The sequence below is a fragment of the Pithys albifrons genome, chromosome 2 (assembly GCF_047495875.1).
Source record: "Pithys albifrons albifrons isolate INPA30051 chromosome 2, PitAlb_v1, whole genome shotgun sequence".
NCBI lineage: Eukaryota > Metazoa > Chordata > Aves > Passeriformes > Thamnophilidae > Pithys > Pithys albifrons.
This window is the reverse complement of record NC_092459.1, coordinates 117,828,033-117,849,978: the sequence shown is the minus strand read 5'-3', so window position 1 is coordinate 117,849,978 and position 21,946 is coordinate 117,828,033. Positions and strand designations below refer to the sequence as shown.

Here is a 21,946-nt window from a genome sequence, read left to right as displayed (position 1 = left end):
ACTCACCTTCACCCTCACACCAGGCCTTTTGTCTTTCCCAGAAAAAACCACTTCTCCCTCCTTACATCCATGATTTTCACTTTATTCATGTACAGAGTTACACAAAACATGATATTCCTGCTAAGGCCATTTCATTAATTAGTTTTCCAAGTAGAGAGTGATGGAGGTGGGGGGGATACAGCGGAGTGGTGGCGGATTGTCACCTGGAGACCGTCACAGTTCACCATGGATACACCGGAGGACATGCTGGGTCCTACTCACACACAACTAACGGGTGTAGGGAGTGGGAGTGACAGCCCTTCTGCTCCACCTGCCTCCTGCAGCCCCTGTGCTTAACACTGAGCAGGGAAAGGGAACAAAACAAGGCCTAAATAAACACTGGGGAAAGTGGAGCCTCCCAGGCTGTGCTGCCCCTAATCCCGGCCCCCAAAGGGCTGGACAAACAAAGCCCTCGCTAAGGGTGGGAGTAAATCAACTGCTGCCCTCCCAGCCTCTAAGCCCGGGCTTTTCCATCCCCTTGGGATCACACAACAGCCTATGGAAAATACGGGATCAGGAAGGGCAGGAAAACACCAAAACAGTAATAATTTGGCATGGATCAGGTTTTTTGGTTTTCAGAAGCTCATGGTAGAGACCAAGTGCCCCCTCCTACAGCAATGCCCACCAGACCAAGCCCTGCTCTATCCCAACACCAAAATTCCAACCAAACTGAAGTGCAGAACCCCCAGATTCTCACTTTTTCCAGAGAAACGAGGGGCTGGTGCTGCCTGGACCCACCAAAACAGCCCTTAATTAATGACAGTTTCACTCTTTGAACAGAACACAAATTGCACAGACCCCAATATATCCATGAAAAAAAGAGGCAGCTCAATCCTCTCATTCCCCACACAGTTTAAAACACACCTGGAAATTCCAGCAGGAATTTTTCAATGTATCTCTACCTTTTCAAAGCAAACTTTGCTCACCTGGCACCCAAATTCCAAGAGAGTTCCCTTGGGATGTCAACTCTCAGCCAACACCTTTGGGGGGCTGGAACTAAGGGATTGTTCCCAGCACACACGGAGGGAAAGGTAGAAAAATAGATTATTACTCATGTGGGGTTATCCTGGGGGTGGAGGGATGGGATACACCACGAAATAAAGTGGAAAATCCATCCAAGGGGAGCCTTATATTGGATACTGGGATACCAGCCAACCATGACCTGGGGCTCCGTGAGAGCCAACCCTGATCCCGGTGCTCCCGTTCCCAAGCCTGGAATGCCTTCGGCACTAGGGCAGCGTGTGGGGAGTGTGCAGGATGTTCCCAAATCCCAAAGCCTCTCACTGGCACCGGGAAAAATTGCTTAAAGAACCCCAAATCCAAGTGTATCCGACAGAGGGCCCCCGAGAACCGGGAAACGGGAACAACACAACGGGTCGGAAGCGTTACTTGTGCTGTACATGCTGGAATCGGGAGAAGGGCAGGAAAACCGGGAGCTGCTAGTGCAGGAGCCGGGATGGGGCAGGAGCAGAGCCGAGCAGGAATTCCGCCCAGAGGGGCCGCTCCTGCCTCGGAGGCGCCGCCCGGCATCACCACGGGGAGCGGAGCTAAAGGAACACACGGAGCGCTGGGAGTGGGAAGCGACGGAGGGAAGCGAAGGGAGCGGGCCAGGGATCCCAGAACAGTCCTCGGCAGCGCCCGCGGCGTCACTTGAGGTCCCCGTCCCCTTCGCCCTGGATGGTTTTCTTGATGCGCAGCAGCATCGTGGTCAGCCACTGGTCCAGCCGGGAGATGGAGTCGAACTCCTTCACCTGGAGCCGGGAAAACGGGATCAGCCGCGCGGCACAGCCCGCCGGGGAGGCTGGAAAAGCGGCTGGACAAGAGGCTGGAAAGGGATACAAAAAACGGGTGGAAAACCAGGGGGGAAAGTGCTAAAAAGGGGAGGGATGGGGAAAATAAGGGGGGAAATAAGGTGGGAGAAATAATGGGGAAAAAAGGTGGGACAAATGAGGGAAAAATAAGGGGGGCAAAAAGGGTGGGGAAAAAATGGGAAAAAAGGGAAAGGGGGAAATATGGGGAGGGAAAATAAATGTGGGGCACAAAAGGAAAACTAGAAGAAAAAGGAAAAAAGCAGGGGAAAATAAGGTGGGGGGAAATGAGAGAAAAATAATGGGGGGGGGGGATAATGGGGAAGGGGAGGACAAAGGTGGGGATAGGGAAAAAACAGCAGGAAAAAAGGGGAGGGAGGAAATAAGGGAGTGACGTAAAGGGGGAAAAAGGGTAGAAAAGGCCACGGGGAAAAGGGAAAGGAGTAGAATAAAGAGAGGGAATAAGGGGTGAAAAAGGTGGAAAAAATGGGGAAAAGGAAAAAGCAGAGAAAAAAGGTGGGGGAAAAGGGAAGGGGAAATAGGGCTGAAACTAAATTAGGGGAAAAGGGAGGGGAATGGAGTGAAAATAAGGGGAGGAGGAAAAAAAGGGAGAAAAGAAAGGGAGAAAAAGGAGAAAGGGGAAAAAAAGGTGGGGAAAAAATGGCAGGGGAAAGGGGGGAGAATAAAAAGGAAAATGGGGGCAAAAAGGGTGGAAGAAACAGAAAAAAGAAGGGAAAAAAGGGGAAGGGTGAAAGAAAGGAGGAAAAAAGGGAAATAAGGGGGGGAAATAAAGGGAGTGAAATATGGGGGTGAAAAAAGGGGAAAGGAGAGGAAGGGCAGGGAAAACGTGTGAAAAAAGGGAAAGGGAGAATAAAGAGAACATGGAGGGAGAATTGGTGGAAAAAATGGAAGGAAAGGGAGGAGAAAAAAGAGGAAAGGGGGAGAAAAAGAGCAAGGGTGGAAATGAGGAAATAAAGGGATGAAAAAAAGAGTGAACTAAAGGGGAAAAGGGGAAGGGGAACTAAAAAGAGGGGGAAAGGAGGGAAGGGAAAAAAGGAGAGGAAAACAGAAAAAAGAGGAAAGGGAGAAAAAGGAGAAAAGGGGAAAAAAGGAGAAGAAAAAAATGGGAAGAGAAGGGAAAAAAGGGAAAAGACACAGGGAAAAGTCTCTCCAAAGCCACCCAGAGCACTTGGAGCCCCATCAAACACCAGTGGAGCTGAAGCAAACCCAGGAGGGATCTTCACTTGAGTGTCCATAAAAAACTGGGAATTCTGAGGTAGGAAACTGGGGCCTTGCTGGAGCAGCTCCACTCCCAGCCCCTCTCCACAGGCCCCCTGACCTTGAACAGGACACACATCCCAGAGAAGAGGGCAGGGAGGGAGAAGCCCCCATTCCCAAGGGAATCCATTCCCACTTACTGCCTCAGTGTAAGCCTCGCTGTTCTGCTCCTCATGGGCTTCCAGCAGTTTCTAGGAAAACACCAGGAAAAATCAGGAAATACTCTGTCAGGGCATGTTCCCACTCCAGCATCTCATCCCAGGGAACAGGGATGTCCCATGGAAACCACGTGGATCTGGGCCAAACCCGGGGCAATGTGAGGCTGATAATCCTCTAAAATACTGGGATAAGTGATGGAAGCCATGGAAAAGGGGAAGAGTATCCTGGTTTACTCACTTTCAATAGTTTGCATTCCCGGGAATCTGTGAATGCTGGGAACATTTCCTCATATTTCTCCAGCGCAAGCTGGAAGAGAGAAGAGAACCCTTGAGACACAATTCCTGGGGGGCTTATCAGGATTTACCTTCCAAGTATCCACCAGAATTCCAGTGGGACACTGTGGTGTGTCTTGATTCCACCCGTGGGACAGCCACACAAATCCCTGAGGAGGAGGGATCAGGGATTTTGGGATAACAGCTGGGAGCCCACTGACCTTCTCCCAGCCAGCCAAGGCTGGAGGGATCAGGAATTCTGGGATAACTGACCTTGGCATTGAGCTCATCCACAATAAAGTGGCAAAGGGCAGCTTTGAAGAAATATTCCTTGGCGCTGTACTTGAGCAGAGGGTTATCCATTGTGTTTGTTCCCACCTGGACAAAAAGCCATGGAAAAAGGGTCAGCAAAGGAAAGCCTGGATTAAAACCAGAGCAGCTGCTTAAAATTCCACCTGGATCCACAGGGCTGCAAATAAAACACATGGAAAAAAAATGCCAGTGGCTGTTGGGAATTGGGCAGGTTTTTAACTCATCCCAAGGGAAGTCAGATCCCACCAGGCTGGGGAATGGCTCCTGGCTGCTGAGGAAAGGAGGGAACAACTCCATTTGGGAAAAACCTGCTCCAGTGTTAATGCTCTGGAAGCACAAAAGCAGCACTGTGGGTGTTCCCAGGTAAATGTCCAACACAAAGGCAGAGTGGATAAATTTGGAGGGGGAATTTCCTGCCAAATGGAGTTGTAAATACAGTCCAAGGTGGAATTTCTGACAGCCTCCTCCCAGTCTTTTGCTGGATCCAACAGCAAAAATGGTGGATGTGGCACTTGGGGACAACTGGACTCTGATCTCAGAGGGCTTTCCCAGCCTGAACAATTCCATGATTTTAGGCCTTGGCAACTTTGCCATCCCAACCCTGCTTTGGGAGAGGATTTTTCCCCTGGGATGAAGCAGCTGCTCCTCCCTCACCTGCTCGTAGATCTCGATGGCCTTCTGGTACTGCTCCAGCTGTGCGGCGTAGGCGGCCACCTTCAGCAGACACTTGTTGGCTGAGCTGCAATCCACATCCCCAAAATCAGCCCCTGGATCCCAGGAATGCACCAGCCCACCCTGGCACCTCCCAGCACCGCCTCGACCCCTCCATGGAGAACCAAGAGCTGGGATTTTGAGGAATTCTCGTTGTAACAGCCCCAGGTAAAAGCATTTTGGTTCCAGGATGTCTGGGATGGATCCCTACTCCAGCCCTTCCCGCTGATCCCGAGCACTTGCCTGTTGGATTCCTCTCCTTTGTAATAATCCGCAGCCTGTTCATAGTGTGCAATGGCCTGGGGGCAGAAACACTGGGATCAGTAATCCTGGGATCAATAATCCTGGGATGAATCACCCCAGGGAACAGCCTCCCTGGAGTGGCAGCACCCACAGTATCCATGGAGAGAGATGGGATCCAGTGGAGTGGAGACAAGGAAGCAAAGCATTCCCTACAAAATAACACCTAAATCCCATCGATTTTTATCCTGCAAACTTCCAGCAGGAGATCCACAGTGAGATTCCTGCTCAGGGAGCTTGGGAAGGGAAAAGAGGGAGTCAGTGCTCCACTGCAAACTAAAAGGGACAGAAATAGCCATAGAACTGCCCCACGACATTCCCAAAGTGGGGAACACTGACTCAGTCCAGCATTCCCACCGGAGCATTCTGCCAGCGCCACTCGGCACAGGGACACGGGAGAGCCTCGGGATTGCTCCATGAAAGCCCCTGTGCTGGGAAAAGCACTGACTCCAAGTCATGGCTGGATTGCACCTACACAAGAAACTGTGGTCCTGGATGCTGGGAATTAATTGGCTGTGCCGAGCTCAGTGCGAGGAAATCATGGAATGGTTTGGGTTGGAAGGGCCTTAAAGGTGATCCAGTCCCACCCCCTGCTGTGGGCAGGGACACCTCCCACCAGCCCAGGTTGCTCCAAGCCCTGTCCAACTTGGCCTTGGACACTCCCAGGGATGGGAATCCACAAATTATTCAGGAAAACTGTGCTGGAGCCTCCCCACCCTCCAGTGACACCAACACCGTCCTCACCTTCTCGATGTCGACCAGCTCGGCCTCGTAGATCTCAGCGATGGTGATGTGGTGCTTGGCGGCAATGGTGAAGCGTCCCTAGGGAAGGGAAGGGATGGGATGGGAAGGGAAGGAAGGGAGGGAGGGAAGGGGGCAGCGATCCGGGATTCCCGGCCGGCCCCACGCGGCGCTCCGGGGGTTCCCTTACCATGTCGGTGTAGATATCGATGGCTGCGTTTAAGCAGTTGATGGCCTCTGGCAGCGTGTGCGGAGAGACAGCAGTGTCAGCGGCGCCCGGGGCATCTGGGGCATCCTGAGCACCCGGAGCATCCGGGGCATCCAGGGCATCCTGAGTACCCGGAGCATCCGGGGCATCCAGGGCATCCTGAGCACCCGGAGCATCCAGAGTACCCGGAGCATCCAGGGCATCCTGAGCACCCGGAGCATCCGGGGCATCCAGGGCATCCTGAGTACCCGGAGCATCCGGGGCATCCAGGGCATCCTGAGTACCCGGAGCATCCAGAGTACCTGGAGCATCCAGAGTACCCGGAGCATCCGGGGCATCCTGAGCACCCGGAGCACCCAGAGCATCCCAAGCACCCGGAGCATCCAGGGCATCCCGAGCACCCGGAGCATCCAGGGCATCCCGAGCACCCGGAGCATCCAGGGCATCCAGAGTACCCGGAGCATCCAGAGCACCTGGAGCGCCCAGAGCATCCAGGGCATCCAGAGTACCCAGAGCACCCGGAGCATCCAGAGCATCCCGAGTACCTGGAGCGCCCAGAGCATCCAGGGCATCCCGAGTACCCAGAGCACCCGGAGCATCCGGAGCACCCAGAGCACCCGGAGCATCCAGAGCACCTGGAGCACCCAGAGCATCCAGGGCATCCCAAGCACCCAGAGCATCCCGAGCATCCAGAGCATCTGGAGCATCTCAAGCACCAGGAGCATCCCAAACACCCAGAGCATCCCGAGCACCCGGAGCATCCTGAGCATCCGGGGCATCCACAGCATCCAGGGCAACCCGAGTACCCGGAGCATCCTGAGCACCCGGAGCAGCTCAAGCACTTGGAGCACCTACAGCATCTCAAGCATCCGGAGCATCCAGAGTACCCGTAGCATCCTGAGCACCCAGAACAACCTGGAGCATCCCAAGCACCCAGAATAGTCCCAAGCACCCAGAGCATCCCGAGCACCCAGAATAGTCCCAAGCACCCAGAGCATCCCGAGCACCCAGAGCATCCTGAGCACCCAGAACAGTCCCGAGCACCCGGAGTGCCTGGAGCACCCGGAGCATCCCAAGCACCCAGAGCATCCTGAGCACCCAGAACAGTCCTGAGCACCCAGAGTGCCTGGAGCACCCGGAGCATCCCAAGCACCTGGAGCATCTCGAGCACCTGGAATAGCACACACCCCCTGGCCTCTCCCAGGAATATCTACTGGGGATGCTCTACACAAACTGACTTTTTTCCTGTATCCCAAACACATGACAATCAGAAGCACAGAGCCTTGAAGACTTTAACTCTGTGGGTTAAAATAAGGATTCCTGTAAAAACTCAAGCTTTTCAGTAAATGGAACAAAATAATGTCCGATAGCTCATGAAATTTTAAGTCTTTGGGATAAAAGTACAACAAAAACAATCAAGCATTTTGTTGGTACATATTTTGGAAGAAAGGTCAATTACATAATGATGAATAATCCATTAAAAATCTATAAATACAGGCCTGACTACAGTTATTCTACTGAAAGTTTCAACATAGAAAATTGTGGAATTCTACAGTCAGAAAACAATCCTCCCTTTCAAATTTTGCTGGTTTTAAGAACTTTTCACTAAATCTTTATTTATTATCTGCCTATCAATCTATCCTGCTAAAGATCAGCCTGATGTACAAGCCATCCTACCTCAGGATTGCCCACTGAAGGTTCATGTTGAACTTCTCTGTTCTGTAATTTCTCTTTGTTGTCTGGACCTGCTCTGTGTATAATCCCCTGAAAACCTGACACACCTCATGTTGTCACCCCTAAACCCACAGCTGTGTCACCCAGCAATTCCCAAAGGGAACAGTCAAACCCTGGGATGAGGCAGCTGCCAATGATCTGGGTCCTGGGGTTGTCCAAAGTTCCAATCCTGGGGCTGCCCTTTCCAAGGGAATTCAGGAGTTTTGCTGCTATAAAAGGGTTTTATCTGCCCTGAGTTTGTTCTGTCAGTCCCCAGCAGAGGAAAACAGGGATAATGCTGGTGGGGAGGTGGGGGATTTGCTTCCAGACCCTGAGTTAGGGAAAGGGGAATCAGAGCCTTTCCCAAAAGCACAACCCTGCTCTTTGCAACCAGGTTTAAAGAATTCCAGATCCTTTATTTTCATCCCATCAAAGGTCAGGAGCAGGGAAAGCCCCAGGAACAGGACAAGGATCCCACTGGGATCCCTGCCTGAAGCATTCCAAGAAGCCACTGTTTCCCTCAAGTCAAGTTAAACCAGGATGGAAGATTCCAAGGGGCTGCACTTCCCAACCAAATCCCAAATCCCAGAACATCCCAAATCCCAGCAAAGCTTTGCCACAACCAAGAGAAGATGCCAGGATGCTCCTGATTCATCCCAAGGCCTCTTCCAGAGAAGCAGAAGGGCACTTCCACTGCCATGGAGCGCCTGGCTGGGAACAATCCCAGCTCCAGCTCCCGGAATCCGCTCCTTACCTTGCGGATCCGCTTTTTTGTAGGCATTCCCGGCATCCACGAAGCTGGTGGCAGAGTCGTGCTTGCTCTGGAGCTGCATGTGCAGCTTGGCTGCCTGGCAGAAGGCATTTCCTGCCGCTGGAGAGAAGGGACAAGATTCCATGAACCCCTGGAATGAGCGGGATTGTGCCACTTCCAGGACCCCTGGGAGTTCTGGGAATGTGGGGCTTCCCAGCAGGATTACCAGCTTAAAACTCACTGGAGACCCTTCAGGATGCCCACCCTCCCACTAATTAAATACAAGGACATAGGCATTGCATGGACACAGAGCCCATTCCCCATGGAAACAGCCTGGGATAGCTCCCAGGAAGATGCTGTGGGTCATCCCGGGATCAGTGACCCCCCCCAACACAGGGATGGACTCACCACTCCAGTTTTTGGCGATCTTGAACATGTTGGCAGCCCTGGTGTACATCTCACAGGCCTCCTCCACACGGGTGTTGCCCCTGGAATTCAGCAGGAATATCCCTGAGGTCAGGCCGGGAAGGAACAACAGCCCCGGAGCCAAAATTGGGATTGGGAGATTGGGCCCCTCCAGGCTCAGGGAGGCCGATCCAGCATGTCGGAATGTGCTGCTGGGAGGGGAATGATGGACTTGGGGTCTCTCCCGAAATTCCAAGATGCTAGAGAAGGTCAGTATTTTTTTTTAAGGAAATGCAGATTTTGTCATGGAATCCTGTAGAAAAGGAAACTCAGGGGGGACCTTCTCACTCCCAAAACTCCTGGACAGGAGGGTGGAGCCAGGTGGGAATTGGGCTCTGCTCCCAGGGAACAATCCCAGAATCCTTAAGGCTGGAAATCCCTCTGAGCATATCAAGTCCAACATTCCAAAGCCACCAAAACCCAAGTGCCAAATCCACCACGGTTCTAAAATCCCTTCGTGCCCCAGCTCTCAACATGGATTATTCCCTTTTCTGCCATCCCTTGGGAATTCTGGCCTCTTTTTTCCCCTCCCTCCCTCTCCCTGGCAGCCGACCACGACCACGGTGCATTTCAAAGCTCAGGCGGGATTTTTGGATCCCTCCTTGCCCTTGAAAGCTGCCTCTGGAATGAGCCAAAGCCAAGGGAGGTGGTGCCAGGAAACGCCACAGCCAGCAAGGCCTCCAAACCTGAGCCTTTTAATCGCCAAAAAAATAAAAATAAAGGAATAAAAACACTTGTGCCAGGCAATGGAGCAATCCCAGGAAGAGCCTGGGTGTGGAGAAGGTGTTTGCCTGGACACCAGGAGGCCTGGACACCCCATTTCCTGGGAAGATGCCAAAAGCCGAGTCACCCCCACCACCTTTTCTCCCTGTTTAATTTTTCCTGCCTCTATTTTTAGCCATGGAAATTAAAAATTCCCCTCTCGAAATCCGTGCCGGTTCGCTCCAAGGATTTTCAGGAATTTGCCGCCCGGATTATGCCCCTGGAGCAGGCCCTGGCTGATTAATCTGCCCGAGGCCGGGCAGGAATTTCTATTTAAAACTTGTGGTTTCGGGGCTGCGGACGCTGATTTTTCCAGGCCGATGGATGGAAACATCCAGGCTTTCATGGAGCATCACTCCAGGAATGCTTTTTCCCTAAAATCCAAGGTGGTTAAAGCCAGGCTGCTGTCAGGAACAGCAGCAGGAGCAGCAAAGCCCAGGGAAAAGGCAGCTCTGCCATTTTCTCCGGCCGCAGCAGCCGGAGCAGATCCTGCTGTGCCGCTGCCAGCCGGGAGTTTGGGAGAGCCCGGCCCTGCCAGGGTGAATCCCGGTGATGGGGCCGGGATCCCCCCGGGATAAAGCTGGGATGGGCACAGAGCTGGACACGGGGATGAGGGACAGGAGCTGCAGGGGGCACAGCCCTGTGTGCATGGACAGAGGGGCTGCTCCCGAGGGACTGGAGTGGGATGGAGGCACTGGAGAGGGATAAGGAGCTGGTGGAGCTGAGCCCTGCCCTGCCAGGGGTAAGGGACACCCCCACCCACACTGTGGGGAGCAGGGATTGGGAAAAGGGGGATGGAGGAGATGGGAAAGGGGGGATGGAGGAGATGGGAAAGGGGGGATGGAGGAGATGGGAAAGGGGGGATGGAGGAGATGGGAAAGGGGGGATGGAGGAGATGGGAAAGGGGGGATGGAGGAGATGGGAAAGGGGGGATGGAGGAGATGGGAAAGGGGGGATGGAGGAGATGGGAAAGGGGGGTGAGGAGATGGGAGGGAGGGAGATGGTACAGGGGTCCAGGGGCTCGGAGATGGTGCAAGAGATGGGAAGGCAGGGGCAGGAACTGGGGAATAGGGAATACAGGAGCTGGAAATGGAAGGCATGAGCTGGGAATGGGAGGAAGGAGCTGGGGATGGGAGGCAGGACATGGGAACGGGAGGCAGGACATGGGGACAGTGGGATAGAGCACATGGAGAAGGTGGGATACAGGAAATGGAGTGGGGGACAGGAGATGGGAAGGGAGGGATACAGGAGCCGGGAGGGGATACAGGACGTGGGAAAAACAGGTTCTACAGAAGCCAGGAAGGGGGTTAGATCCAGGAGATGGGAAAAGTGGGGATAGAGAAGCTGGGAAGGCGGGATACAGGAGATGGGGTGGGCAGAAGATGGGAAGGGGGGCAGGAGCTGGAGAGGGGAGGCTGCAGGAGTTGGGGGGGTGCAGTAATCGGGAGAAGGACGGATGCAGGAGCCGGGAGGGAGGGATACAGGAACCAGAATAAGGAGGGATGCAGGAATGGCGAGCGGCGGATGCAGGAACCGGGAGAAGAGGGGATGAAGGAATGAGGAGCGGAGGACGCAGGAGCCAGGAGGCGAGAGGATGCAGAGGCCGGAAGGAGGGATGCAGGAATGGCGAGGGAGGGATGCAGGAGCTGGGAGAAGGGGGGATGCACGGATGAGGAGCGGGGGATGCAGGAGCCGGGAGAAGGGGGGATGCAGGGATGGCGAGGAAGGGATGCAGGAGCCGGGAGAAGGGGGGATGCACGGATGAGGAGCGGGGGATGCAGGGATGGCGAGGAAGGGATGCAGGAGCCAGAAGAAGGGGGGATGCAGGGATGAGGAGCGGGGGATGCAGGACCGGCCCTGCCCGCCCCTCGCCCCGCGGCCTCACCCGAAGAGCCCCCTGAGGAAGGAGTGCGAGCCCTTCACTCGCTTCTCGGCCTCCGCCATGAGCTGCACGGCCTCCCGCTCCTTCCCCGCGCTGTCCATCGCTCCTGATGCTCTTCCTCCTCCTCCTCCTCCTCCTCCTCCTCCTCCTCCTCCGCGGCACCGGGAGCGCGGCGGGCGCGTGCGCGGGGCGGGGCGCGCGCGGGATGCGGGATGATGGATGCCCGGGATGGATCCCGGGATGGATCCCGGCTGCGCGCCCACCTGGGAGCGATCGGCCGCTCCCGCGGGACCCAAAGGTGGATTCCTTCAGGAGCTCTCAGTGTCCAACCCCCCGGGAAAGGGAGCGGGATCAGCGCACGGGGCCGGGGCTGGATCCGGGTCACTCAATCCCGATCCTGGATCTGCCTTCCTGCGGCTCTGACGCTGCTTTGACTTGTGCCACTCGCCAGGTTTGCAGGGAAGCAGCTCACCTGTGACGCAGGATTGCTCAGGCTCCAGGAAGGAAGGCTGCCCTTTGCTTTCCTGGGAATATCCCGCATTAAGGAAAAAAAGCAGGAGAAAGGGCAGAAAACAATTCTCGCTCGCACCTGTGTCCTGCCCCCGTTACCTGAGCACAGGGGGTTGTTCAGCAGTGCCCCTATGCGGGGGAACTGCAACATTCCTGCCCGATTCCTCCCTGGATGAGGGAATTCCACATCCCTGAACACTCATCAGGACTACAATTCCCGGCGTGCCCCGCGCCCGGCGCGCCGCGATGACGACACTACCCCGCGACCACCATCTCCATGGCGACACTGCCGCGTCCCGGTGGCCGCTCCCACGGGAATGTCCCGCTCCGGGAACACCGGGAACGTCCCGCTCCGGGAACACCGGGAACGTCCCGCTCCGGGAACACCGGGAACGTCCCGCTCCGGGAACACCGGGAGCGGCGCTGGGCAGGGAACAGCCGGCGATCCCTCTGCGAAAGGTAATCTCGGCTCCACTTCCCAGGAAATGCAGGTGACTGACCCTGGTTTGGGGCTGGGAGAAACTAAAGCCTTTCCTAATCCATGAACCTTTCCCAAACCAGGAGCCTTCTCAAACCAGGAGCCTTTCCTAATCCATGAGCCTTTCCCAAGCCAAGAGCCTTTTCCAAGCCAAGAGCTTTCCCAAGCCAGGAACATTTCCCAAATGAGGAGCCTTTCCTAATCCATGAGCCTTCCCCAAACCAGGAGCCTTTCCTAATCCATGAGCCTTTTCCAAGCCAGAAGTCTTCCCAAACCAGGAGCCTTTTCCAAGCCAGGAGCCTTTCCCAAGTCAGGATCCTTTCCCAAGCCAGAAGCCTTCCCAAGCCAGGAGCCTTTTCCAAGCCAGGAGCCTCCATCCACATCCAAGCTCGCTGACAAAACCAGTACCTGTTCCACACCAGATCCCAAATAATCCATTTAATTTCGCATTTCCAGGCAGGACAACATGGATCCTTTTTCTCTCTCTGCGCTCGGGCTCCCAGCAGAGAACAAAGCTATCCAGGGAATCCTCTGCCCCATGGCTGTGGAGCTCTGCCGCCTCCTCCTCGCCCTGGAACAGGAAGATGGGATTTGTGAGGCCTTTCCCAGTCTAGGGGAGAAGGCGGAAAAATTGGCCAAAGCCATGGAAGAACTGGCTGTTGTCGCAGGAAGGTGAGCGGGATGGGAAGCTCGGCTGGATGGGAGTCTCCAGGTGGATCTGGGGGCTGGAAAAGCTGGCAGGGAGCCTACACCCTCCGGGAGAGGTGGGATTGGGAGTGGGGAATAGAATTGGGAAGGAAAAGCTGGGACAAAGCTGGGATATGTGTTTGGAAGGGACACGGCAAAGCAACACCTCAGCAAACCATGTTTGAGATAAAGACATCCCAAAGGATTATACAGTTCTGTGGATTTATGGAATGCTTTGGCAAATCCAGAGCCCAAATCCACAGACCCTGCAGACAGCACATCTTCCAAAGGCAGCTCCCATGGATACCAGTTCAGCTCCACGGCACCGGCAATGCTTGGGATAACAGTTCCCATCCACCGGAGCGCTGAGCCCATCCCTGCCATTCCAGGCTGGCCCAGGAATCCAGCGAGGAGGTGACCATGGAGGAGATGCATCCTGTGGCCAAATCCCTACTCCAGGCCGGGAGGGATGTGCTGCTGGCAGCGCTCCAGCTCCAGGACCATCCGGAGAGCCCTCAGATCCGGGAGCACCTGGCAGTGGCTGCAAAGAGGGTCCTCACGGAGACAGCAAAGGTGCGTGGGAATGTGGGAAGGGACACGAGTTGCGGAAGCTCCAGCAGATCCATGGAGCAAACCACACCTTCTCCCCACTCCAGGATGAAACTGGGATGGGAATTCCTGACTGGATTTTCTGCCTTGTTCCCTGGCTAGATCCTTCAGCTGGAAGATGCCGCAGGGATGAGGCGAATAACACGGGCTGCCACCCGGCTCCTGGAGTGCCTGTGTGTGCTGCGGGATGCCCGGGATACGCCAGGGCTGCTGGCAGCATTCCAGGCCTTTTCCCAGGCCGTGCTCCTGCTGAGCCGCCTCACAGCCAAGCACCTCCAGGAACTCGGAGATGGTCCTGCACGGAAGGGCTTGGCCCAAACTCTGCAGCTCCTCCACAGGTGTGTTCCTTTGCTCCACGGAGCCGTTAAACATTCCAGGGATCACCACGCCGACCTCTCCGGAGATGATGCTTTCCAGCTGACGGAGAGGACCATCAGGGAGCTCATCTCCCTGCTCACGGAACCACAGGACAGGAGTGGGATCTTCTCCCAGCACATGAACGTGCTGCGGGATCTCCTCTCCCACCCAGACCCGCTGTGCCTCTCCGAGGGCGGGCTCAGCTCCCATGTGGAAGCAGTCATTGTCCATGGAATGCTGCTGGCAGGCTCATCCAGGCGGGACCTGCAGCTGGAGCTGGTGGAACGTTGCTGGGTCCTGCTACAGCTGTGGAACAGCATCTGCAGCTGCGTGAGCCAGCCAGAGGGATGTCCAGGACAGAGCCAGAGAAAACACGGATTGGAGCAGGAATGTCACAGCATGAGGGAGGAGCTGGAAAACCTGGACCGTGCAGTGCTCAGGGGCACTCTGTGCCAAATCCTGGAGGGATTCTTTGCGGAGAAGGAGCCCCTGAGGCAGCTGGTAGAAGGTGCCCTCAGCCTTGCCAGTTCAGGATGTTTTCCAGCGGGACCAGGGGGAATTTTAAGGAAGCTCCAGCCTCTCACTGCCGCCCTCTTTGCTCAGGCACAGCAGATGCTCCAAGCGGCTGACCTGGTCCTGGCCAGGTGCACCAAAGCCCAAACTGCCAGAGAAATCCGGGAGTGGGTGGAGCATCTGCGGAGCCTCCTGGGCAGCCTCCCTTCCTTACTCCTGGAAAGGAGTGGGAATGCCATGGAGCAGCTCCAGGCCCTGTGCCAGGCCTGGGCCAGAGCCACTGACAGCCTCCTGCACTGCTTCGAGGAGATGGTCGGCACACAGGAATTCCTGGAGCTGTCCGTGCAGGAAATGGCCAAGCACCGGGAATGGTGTGACACGGCACTGGAATGCCGGGATCACCAGGGATTCTCCTGGCATGCCGCTCGCCTCACCAGCTGGGCACGCTGGGTGGTTGGAGCCACCACCCGGCATGTGGACAAGGCCACAGATCCCATCTTCAGGAATGGCTTGCTGGTGTGGGTGGAGCAACTGGCCAGCTCCATCCTGGAGCTGAGGGCAGTGTGTCCAGAGAGGCTCTCCTGCCTCCAAAGCCAGGATGCCTTTTCCCAGGCAGCGAGCTGCCTCATGGATGCTGCTCTCCGTGTCCAGGCTGGGCTGGACGGCTCCAACCACCCGGATATCCTCAGCCCGCTCCGGGAGCGAGTGCGGAGCACCAAGGTGGCCAAGGGGCCAGAGCTCAGCCCATCCCACACTGGGATACAAACCAGTACGGATCAGGCTGCATTCCAAGGAGACATCCCAAGTCATCCATCTTCCCCACCAGGTAACTCCCACCTGGGTGTTCCATGGAAAGAGGGTGCACACCCTGCCATCACGGCTCTCCTGGCAGCATCCCGAGCCCGGGACATGGGAGCTGTCCGTGCCGCTGGCTCTGCCTTGCTGGAGCTCTCCCACAGCTGTGTGGATGCAGCGCGGGAAGCGCTTCCCATGGCTGAGCCCCACCAGCTCCAGGTGCTGGGACAGCACCAGGACATCGCGGCACTGACCCCATGGATTGTCAGCCTGGCCACGGCAATCCCCAGCCAGCTCTGTGCTCCAGGCAGGCTGCTCCACATGGCACTCGGGCTCTCGGGAAGGATCTGGGACACCCAGGCATGCCTGGCAGCCGTGGCAGGCTCGTGGAACAGCCTGTCCCAGCAGGTGCTTGGCTTTATCTTGTCAGGTGACTTTCCAAGAGGGAAGCAGGCTTTGGATGAGGCCATGCTGGGGTTAGCAGGAGCAGTGCAGTTGGCAGGAAACATTGCAAATGTAGCCCGCAGTAAGGAAAGTCCCATTCCCTCTGATGTCTGGGAGAGCTTTCTGGAGGTCCAGGACAAGTTTTCCCGCGCTCAGCAGAACACCAAAGCATTCCTGGAGAAGGCAGAATCCTTCAGGGGCTCCTGTGGCATGGAAAAGGCCGTCCTGGAGCTGCAGAGTGTCCGGTGGGCTGTGGGCATGTGTGTCCTGCTGCACAGCATGGATCAGTTCTTGGGAAGGGATGTGCTGTTCCTGAGGGAGCTGAGCAGAGCCGTGAGGAACAAGCTTGGCTCGCAGAGCCTCTTGGCTGCTGTGGCTGAGAATTCCCTGAGGCTGCAGGAGGCTGCCCGGCTCTCCTACCTGTCCTGCCCTGGAGACTGTGGTGCCAGGGAAATCCTGGTACTTCGGGAGGAGATCCAGGTGCTCATGGAAGCACTGCTGGATGTCTCCAACACCCTTCTGGTGTCCCCACTGCCTTCAGCCAGCTTGTCCATCCGCTTTGAGCTCCTGCAGAGAGACGTGGCCCTCAGGGCCAAGGCACTGCTGCTCCACCTGCAGAGGGTCAACATGGAACAGCTGCACGTCATCCAAGATGTGGTTGGAACAGCCTTGTCCGGCCCTTCCCAAGAGGAGAGGGACAGGAGCAAGGAGGCCTTTGAGGAGAAGGCGAGTCGGCTGTTGGCTGATGTCCAGTGGGTCAGGAACACCCTCCAGGATGCTCCAGAGGCTGGAGCTCAACTGCCACCGTGGGACAGCCTGGTTTCCATGGTAGAGCACCTCCTGCTGCTCACGGAGGAGGCCGTGGGGAGAGCCCGACAGAGCCTCCGGAGACACCTGGACACTGGGCATCCCCATCAGGACACCGGACATCCCCACCAGGACACCGGGCATCCCCACCTGGACACTGGGCATCCCCACCACCACCACAACTCTGGGAATCCCCACCTGGACACTGGGCATCCCCACCTGGACACCGGACATCCCCACCAGGACACCGGGCATCCCCACCACCACCACAACTCTGGGAATCCCCACCTGGACACTGAGCATCCCCATCTGGACACTGGGGATCCCCACCTGGACACTGGGCATCCCCCCCAGGACCTGGGGGATCCCCACCTGGACAGTGTGGTCTGGTACTGGTCGGCCCAGGCCCACTACCTCGTCACACAGCTCCGGGCCACCCATGGGATCGGCCCAGAGATCCTGCAGCGCATCACAGAATGCCTACAGTGGGACCAGGGATTCCCAGGACAATCCAACAGCACAGCCAGGCTCTCCCCACCCCCAGAGCCCACTGGGGCAGCGGGAAGTTGCCCACACAGGAGTGGAGTAGTGAGTGGAACCACGCGGGAGGTGGATGAACTGGTACAGTAGCTCTTTTCCCTTCCTGCAGGGTGATGGGCTGTCACTCCTGGTGCTCCCAGCACAAAGCGGGAATGTGAGGGATGCTGGCAGGGCCTCTGGAGGTCAGCAGTCTGACCCTGGGCAGCTCAGGTTGCTGGCAGCCCTGGTGTCCTGGATATCCGATCGGCATCAGCAAACCCATCCCAAACTGCTGTTCCAGAGGGGCAGGGGCTGTACCACATTCCCTCACCTCCCCACAAGCTCCCCCTGGGAATATCAGCAACTCCTCTCCCACAGCAAACACTGCTGTATGACAGGAGCTGGGAAAGCCTTCAGCACACAGCCCAAGTCCCTCAGCAGAGCAACTTTAGTTGTGCTCTGAAGAAACTGTGTATTGTCAGCTCACGTGACAGCTGTTCCCATTTGGAACTGGCTCCAGGGGCTTTGGATCTGGGAAGAAGGGTTGGTGGGGAGGTAGAATGGACCCAGCAGGGAGGTGGGTGGGCAGGTCCCTCACATCCTTTCCTCACCTCAATCTGCTTCAGAAACACACAGGTGGAGGAGCCCACTCAGCATCGCTGTGTCCACACACTCCAGACCCGGAATCTGTTCCAGTCCTGTCTCGACAGCACCACGATGGCCCTTCCAGCCTCTCCCCTGCAAAGCACAAGAGAGCAAACTGTGACACACAGCAGGGTGGCCCCAGCAAGGTGTCCCAGGTCATCCAGGACATGGCAATGAGGCTGCTCCACATGGCTCAGTTCCTGAGGAAGAAGGGCCCCATCGCGGTACGCAGCGTTCCCCTCCTCCACTTTTCCCTTAGGATCACAAAGCCTATCCCAAATCCCTTGCTTTGGAAAGAGGCACAAGCTCTATGCAAAATACTCAAAATTCCTTCCTCCTGGTTATATGTAAGCTTAGCTTCCCACCCTTTCCTGATCCCTGGATGTCTCTGGGCCTCCTGGACCCTCCCCCAGGGGAGCAGGAAAAGCCTTTTTCTCGTTCTTTCCCCAGTGCCATTGATTTTTATCCCATTTTAGAGCAAGGAGCAGTTTGTTGCCTGTGCCAGGCAAATTGCTTCCGACGGGCAGGTGGTTGTCAGATTTGGGCACATCCTTGCCAAGCAGTGCCAGGACCAGAGATGCTCCAGGGAGCTGCTCCGTGCCTGTGAGCACACCCACACCCTCAGCAGCCAGCTCGGCATCGTGGCCAGGTGAGTTGCCAGCTCAGGGATCCCCTCTCCCAAGGCCATCCCAAGAGCGTGGGCTCCGTTCTCCAAGGGATGTGCGTGGTGGTCCCCAGAGGTTCCTGTGGGAGGTGGGAGTTGCCCTCAGAGTTCAGACACAATTTGGAGGGTTCCTTCCCCTCCTCAAGTTTCCCTGCTCTGATGGCACATGGCACGAGGTGGGTTTGGAGTAATGGCACTGTCAGGATGCCTGATGTGCTTCCAGTAAAATTCCTTGGCATGTCTTTGCAGGGTGAAAGCAGTGACTGGTGAGAGCAGGGCCTCCTCTGAGCTGCTCCTGAGCAACACCCAGAGCCTGGTGCGCGCCGTGCGGCACGTCCTGAGGGCGGCCGAGGCTGCCTCTGTCACTGTGAGTGATCCCCGGGATCAGCCACGGGATCAGGGAATGCTGGGGCTGGGAAGGGGTGCTGGGAAGGGGTGCTGGGAAGGGGTGCTGGGAAAGGGTGCTGGGAAAGGGTGCTGGGAAAGGGTGCTGGGAAAGGGTGCTGGGAAAGGGTGCTGGGAAAGGGTGCTGGGAAAGGGTGCTGGGAAGGAGTGCTCCAAGCCCCTTCCAGCCTGGCCTTGGGCACTTCCAGAGGTGGGGCAGCCACAGCTTCTCTGGGCAACGCCAAAGGCTGCTGGCATCGAGTCCAGGCTGTGGGGAGCTCCCAAACCAGTCTGACTCTGGGAGCTGGAATCTGGATGTCACAGGACTCCAGCTGGAGCAAACATTCCTCCTGGAATGTTTTTACTTTGTGCCTGTCTTTTTATGCATCCCTGCCTTGTTTCCAAAGCCTCCCATGCATTTCCCCAGGTATTGATTCTCCTTGAGTCACCTTTAGCTTCTCTAGTTCCATTTTAATTTCTGGACTGGGGAGCAGCAGCAGCACCTTTGGAAATAGTCCCAGCTTTATTCCCAAAAGTCAAACTCCCAAGAGCTTCCCATGCAGCTGCCATCGATGGCCAACTGATCCCACTGGGAACAGTCTGTGGAGCAGATTTTAGCTGAAAGAACTTGGAAAACAAGTGCAACCACCACCAGACTCATTGGGCAGCATTTCCAGCCATGTCCCAAACTCTTCTACAGTCCTACAACTTTTTCTGGGATTGGCCTGTCTTTTTTGAAGGAAACAGAGTTTTTTTAGAATCCTGTTCACTGTGTAATCAGCCCCAAGGGTGACAAAGCTCCTCCTGTGTTAATTAATTCCCCAAACTTAAAACTTCCTTTATTTGTCCTTTTTTTCTTACTTTGCTGATCCCAGCCTAGATTAATTAATTATCCTTGACTGTCTAGATTCCAAAGCCCTTTATGACCTGGAAATTTCCCTTTGGAAATCTCCCTGCTTATCAATAAACTGCACCCCTTTTCTCTCCCTGTTAAGCACCTTTTTAAGCATTTTTAAGCATTTTGAGCATTAAGGGATAGAAACTCTGCATGGATGGGCTCACTTCCAGACTTTCCTGTCATTTAGGATGTACAGGGATATTTAAAGGAATTCTTTTTGTCCAGCAGGGTTTGGGACAACCCTCACCTGACCCTGAAGAAGAAGAAGTTGCTGCTTTTTGCCTGCAGTGGAGGAAAAATCTGTCGTGGCACAGAGCCAGGGAGGCTTTACATTCCAGCAGGGATGAGCTGGGGCTCCGCAAGACTCGGGAAGCAAAGGCTGAGCCCGCTCTGATGGCTCTGGTACAAGAATCCCCTCAGACCAGGAACATCCCAAAGCATCCCAGCCCTAGGAAAGGACACACAGCTATGGACAGACACCTGTAAAACCAGAGGGGCTTCTCATCCCGATGGTGTTGGAATATTTGCAATATGAAGGGTGAGTGTTGGAGCGTTTCCATCATGGCAGAAAAATCTTGGAAGAGGCTCCGTGGGGAGGCCAGAAATGTCTTGGTGAGTGTTTTACCCCCAGGGCAGCAAACTCCAGGTGCTGAGACAGGGTGGAAGGGGCTGGGAGCAACCTGGTCCAGGGGGAATGTCCTTGGGTGGAATGGGATGAGTTGAAGGTCCCTTCCCCCAAAACCACTCCAGGATTTTATGATCCAGAGATGCTCAGGCTTTCTGCAGGGCAGAGAGCAGACAAGGTCACAGACCAACACCTTCCTCCTTGACTATCCAGGGATACAGCAGAGGGCACATTATTTTGTGTCCCTGATCCTGCAGATTTCCTCCCCAAATCCCTTTCAGCCCCAGGATTTTCTCCTCCTGAGTAAAATGTTCAATCCTGATGATCACCCACCTGAGAGCTTCCAGAGGATCCCAGACTGGTGGCTCTGGCTGCTCCTGCATCTCTGGCTCACACATCCATCCTTCCCAGGCTCAGGAGCTGCAGGTGTCCAGTGGAAATCCTGATCCATGCCAGAATCCTGCACAAGCAGCAGGGGTGGGCCTTCCCTGTGGAATACACAATCCAACACCACAGCAGATCACAAGTGGCTGATGCACAGCCCATTCCAGCCCACCTTGGTGTCCCCACCTGCCTCTCAAGCACCTTCCCCAGACCAGGAATTCTGTTACTGGCACAGTCCAAAGAAATTTCCTCCACGTTCCCTGGGAGAGCAGCAAGCACAGCAGAGGTTCTGGAAAGCAATCTGCAATGGATAAAGCAGGGAGCATGGGTGGATGGAGGAGCAGAGCAGCCACAGAGCAGCTGGGAGTGTCCACAGGGACCTGCTGAATTAGAGGAGAAGGAAGGACAGAAGGAAGGAAGGAAGGAGCAGTTACACAGAGATAACAGGCTGTGAGGACTCACTGGCCTTTGTATCCATGTCCTATTTCCACACAGTTTTCCCTGCTGGCTTGGTTTTTTTTGAGGAAAACTTTTACGAGCCACACTTGTCACCAGATGAAGATTTAATTACGCAGGACTAATGAACTAGTCCAAAGTAACAACTGAGTTCTGAGCCTCTTATCCAGTCTTCCTACTCAAAAGATCATTAAATTAATGCAGTTTATATTCTGGGAAATTAGGAAGGCAAATTGAAACCGTGATTGCCTTTGGAGATGTCTCCTTTGCCACGCAGGAACCACCAGCTCCCCTTGGCTCATCCATGCAAGAAAACAAAACCTCAGAATTTGGGATAAACTTGACTGTCCCAGTAGAAATGTCACTTGGCCAATAGACAAACCAAGAGGAAAAGGTCACAACCATCACCTGGGTGAATAAACAAAGAAGAGGAAAAGGTCTGTGACCATCACTTGGCCAGCAAACAAAGCAGAGGAAAAGGTGCATCAAGAAGAGACTGAATGCAAAGGAACACTCCAAAGGGCAGGGAAACAGGTGGCAACTCAGCAGCCAGTGAGTTTTTACTGGAAAGGCAGCTGGCTAAGAATGAGTACATTCCCTCTGGAGAAAAAGCATCCCAAAAGGCAGGACAAGAGGCTTGGAGGACAGTCGTGTTCTCCCATGGAAATTAAAGACATGCACGATGTTTTGAGAGGAAACCAGTGACTCTCTCCCAGAGAGCCCTCAGAACCAGACACAGGGCTGTGTGAAAAGCCCCCAGACCATCCCAC

At 55.4% G+C, this 21,946-nt stretch overlaps 2 protein-coding genes across 2 annotated transcripts; one reads left to right on the top strand and one right to left on the bottom strand.

The window, feature by feature from the left end:
* Positions 1 to 66: 66 nt before the first annotated feature.
* Positions 67 to 11,550, bottom strand: NAPB (NSF attachment protein beta). Its single transcript, XM_071547574.1, has 11 exons — positions 11,405 to 11,550; positions 8,701 to 8,780; positions 8,296 to 8,412; positions 5,811 to 5,857; positions 5,624 to 5,701; positions 4,823 to 4,878; positions 4,523 to 4,607; positions 3,830 to 3,934; positions 3,522 to 3,590; positions 3,266 to 3,316; positions 67 to 1,790 (listed from the first exon to the last, which is right to left on the bottom strand). Exons 1-11 carry the CDS (start codon positions 11,500 to 11,502, stop codon positions 1,686 to 1,688), a joined length of 891 nt encoding a protein of 296 aa, XP_071403675.1. The 5' UTR covers positions 11,503 to 11,550; the 3' UTR covers positions 67 to 1,685.
* Positions 11,551 to 17,165: 5,615 nt separating this feature from the next.
* LOC139668488 (vinculin-like) lies at positions 17,166 to 19,397 on the top strand. Its single transcript, XM_071548089.1, has 5 exons — positions 17,166 to 17,222; positions 17,747 to 17,989; positions 18,242 to 18,414; positions 18,679 to 18,796; positions 19,377 to 19,397. The coding sequence occupies exons 2-5, from the start codon at positions 17,933 to 17,935 to the stop codon at positions 19,395 to 19,397; spliced, it is 369 nt and encodes a 122-aa protein (XP_071404190.1). The 5' UTR covers positions 17,166 to 17,222; positions 17,747 to 17,932.
* Positions 19,398 to 21,946: the final 2,549 nt, after the last annotated feature.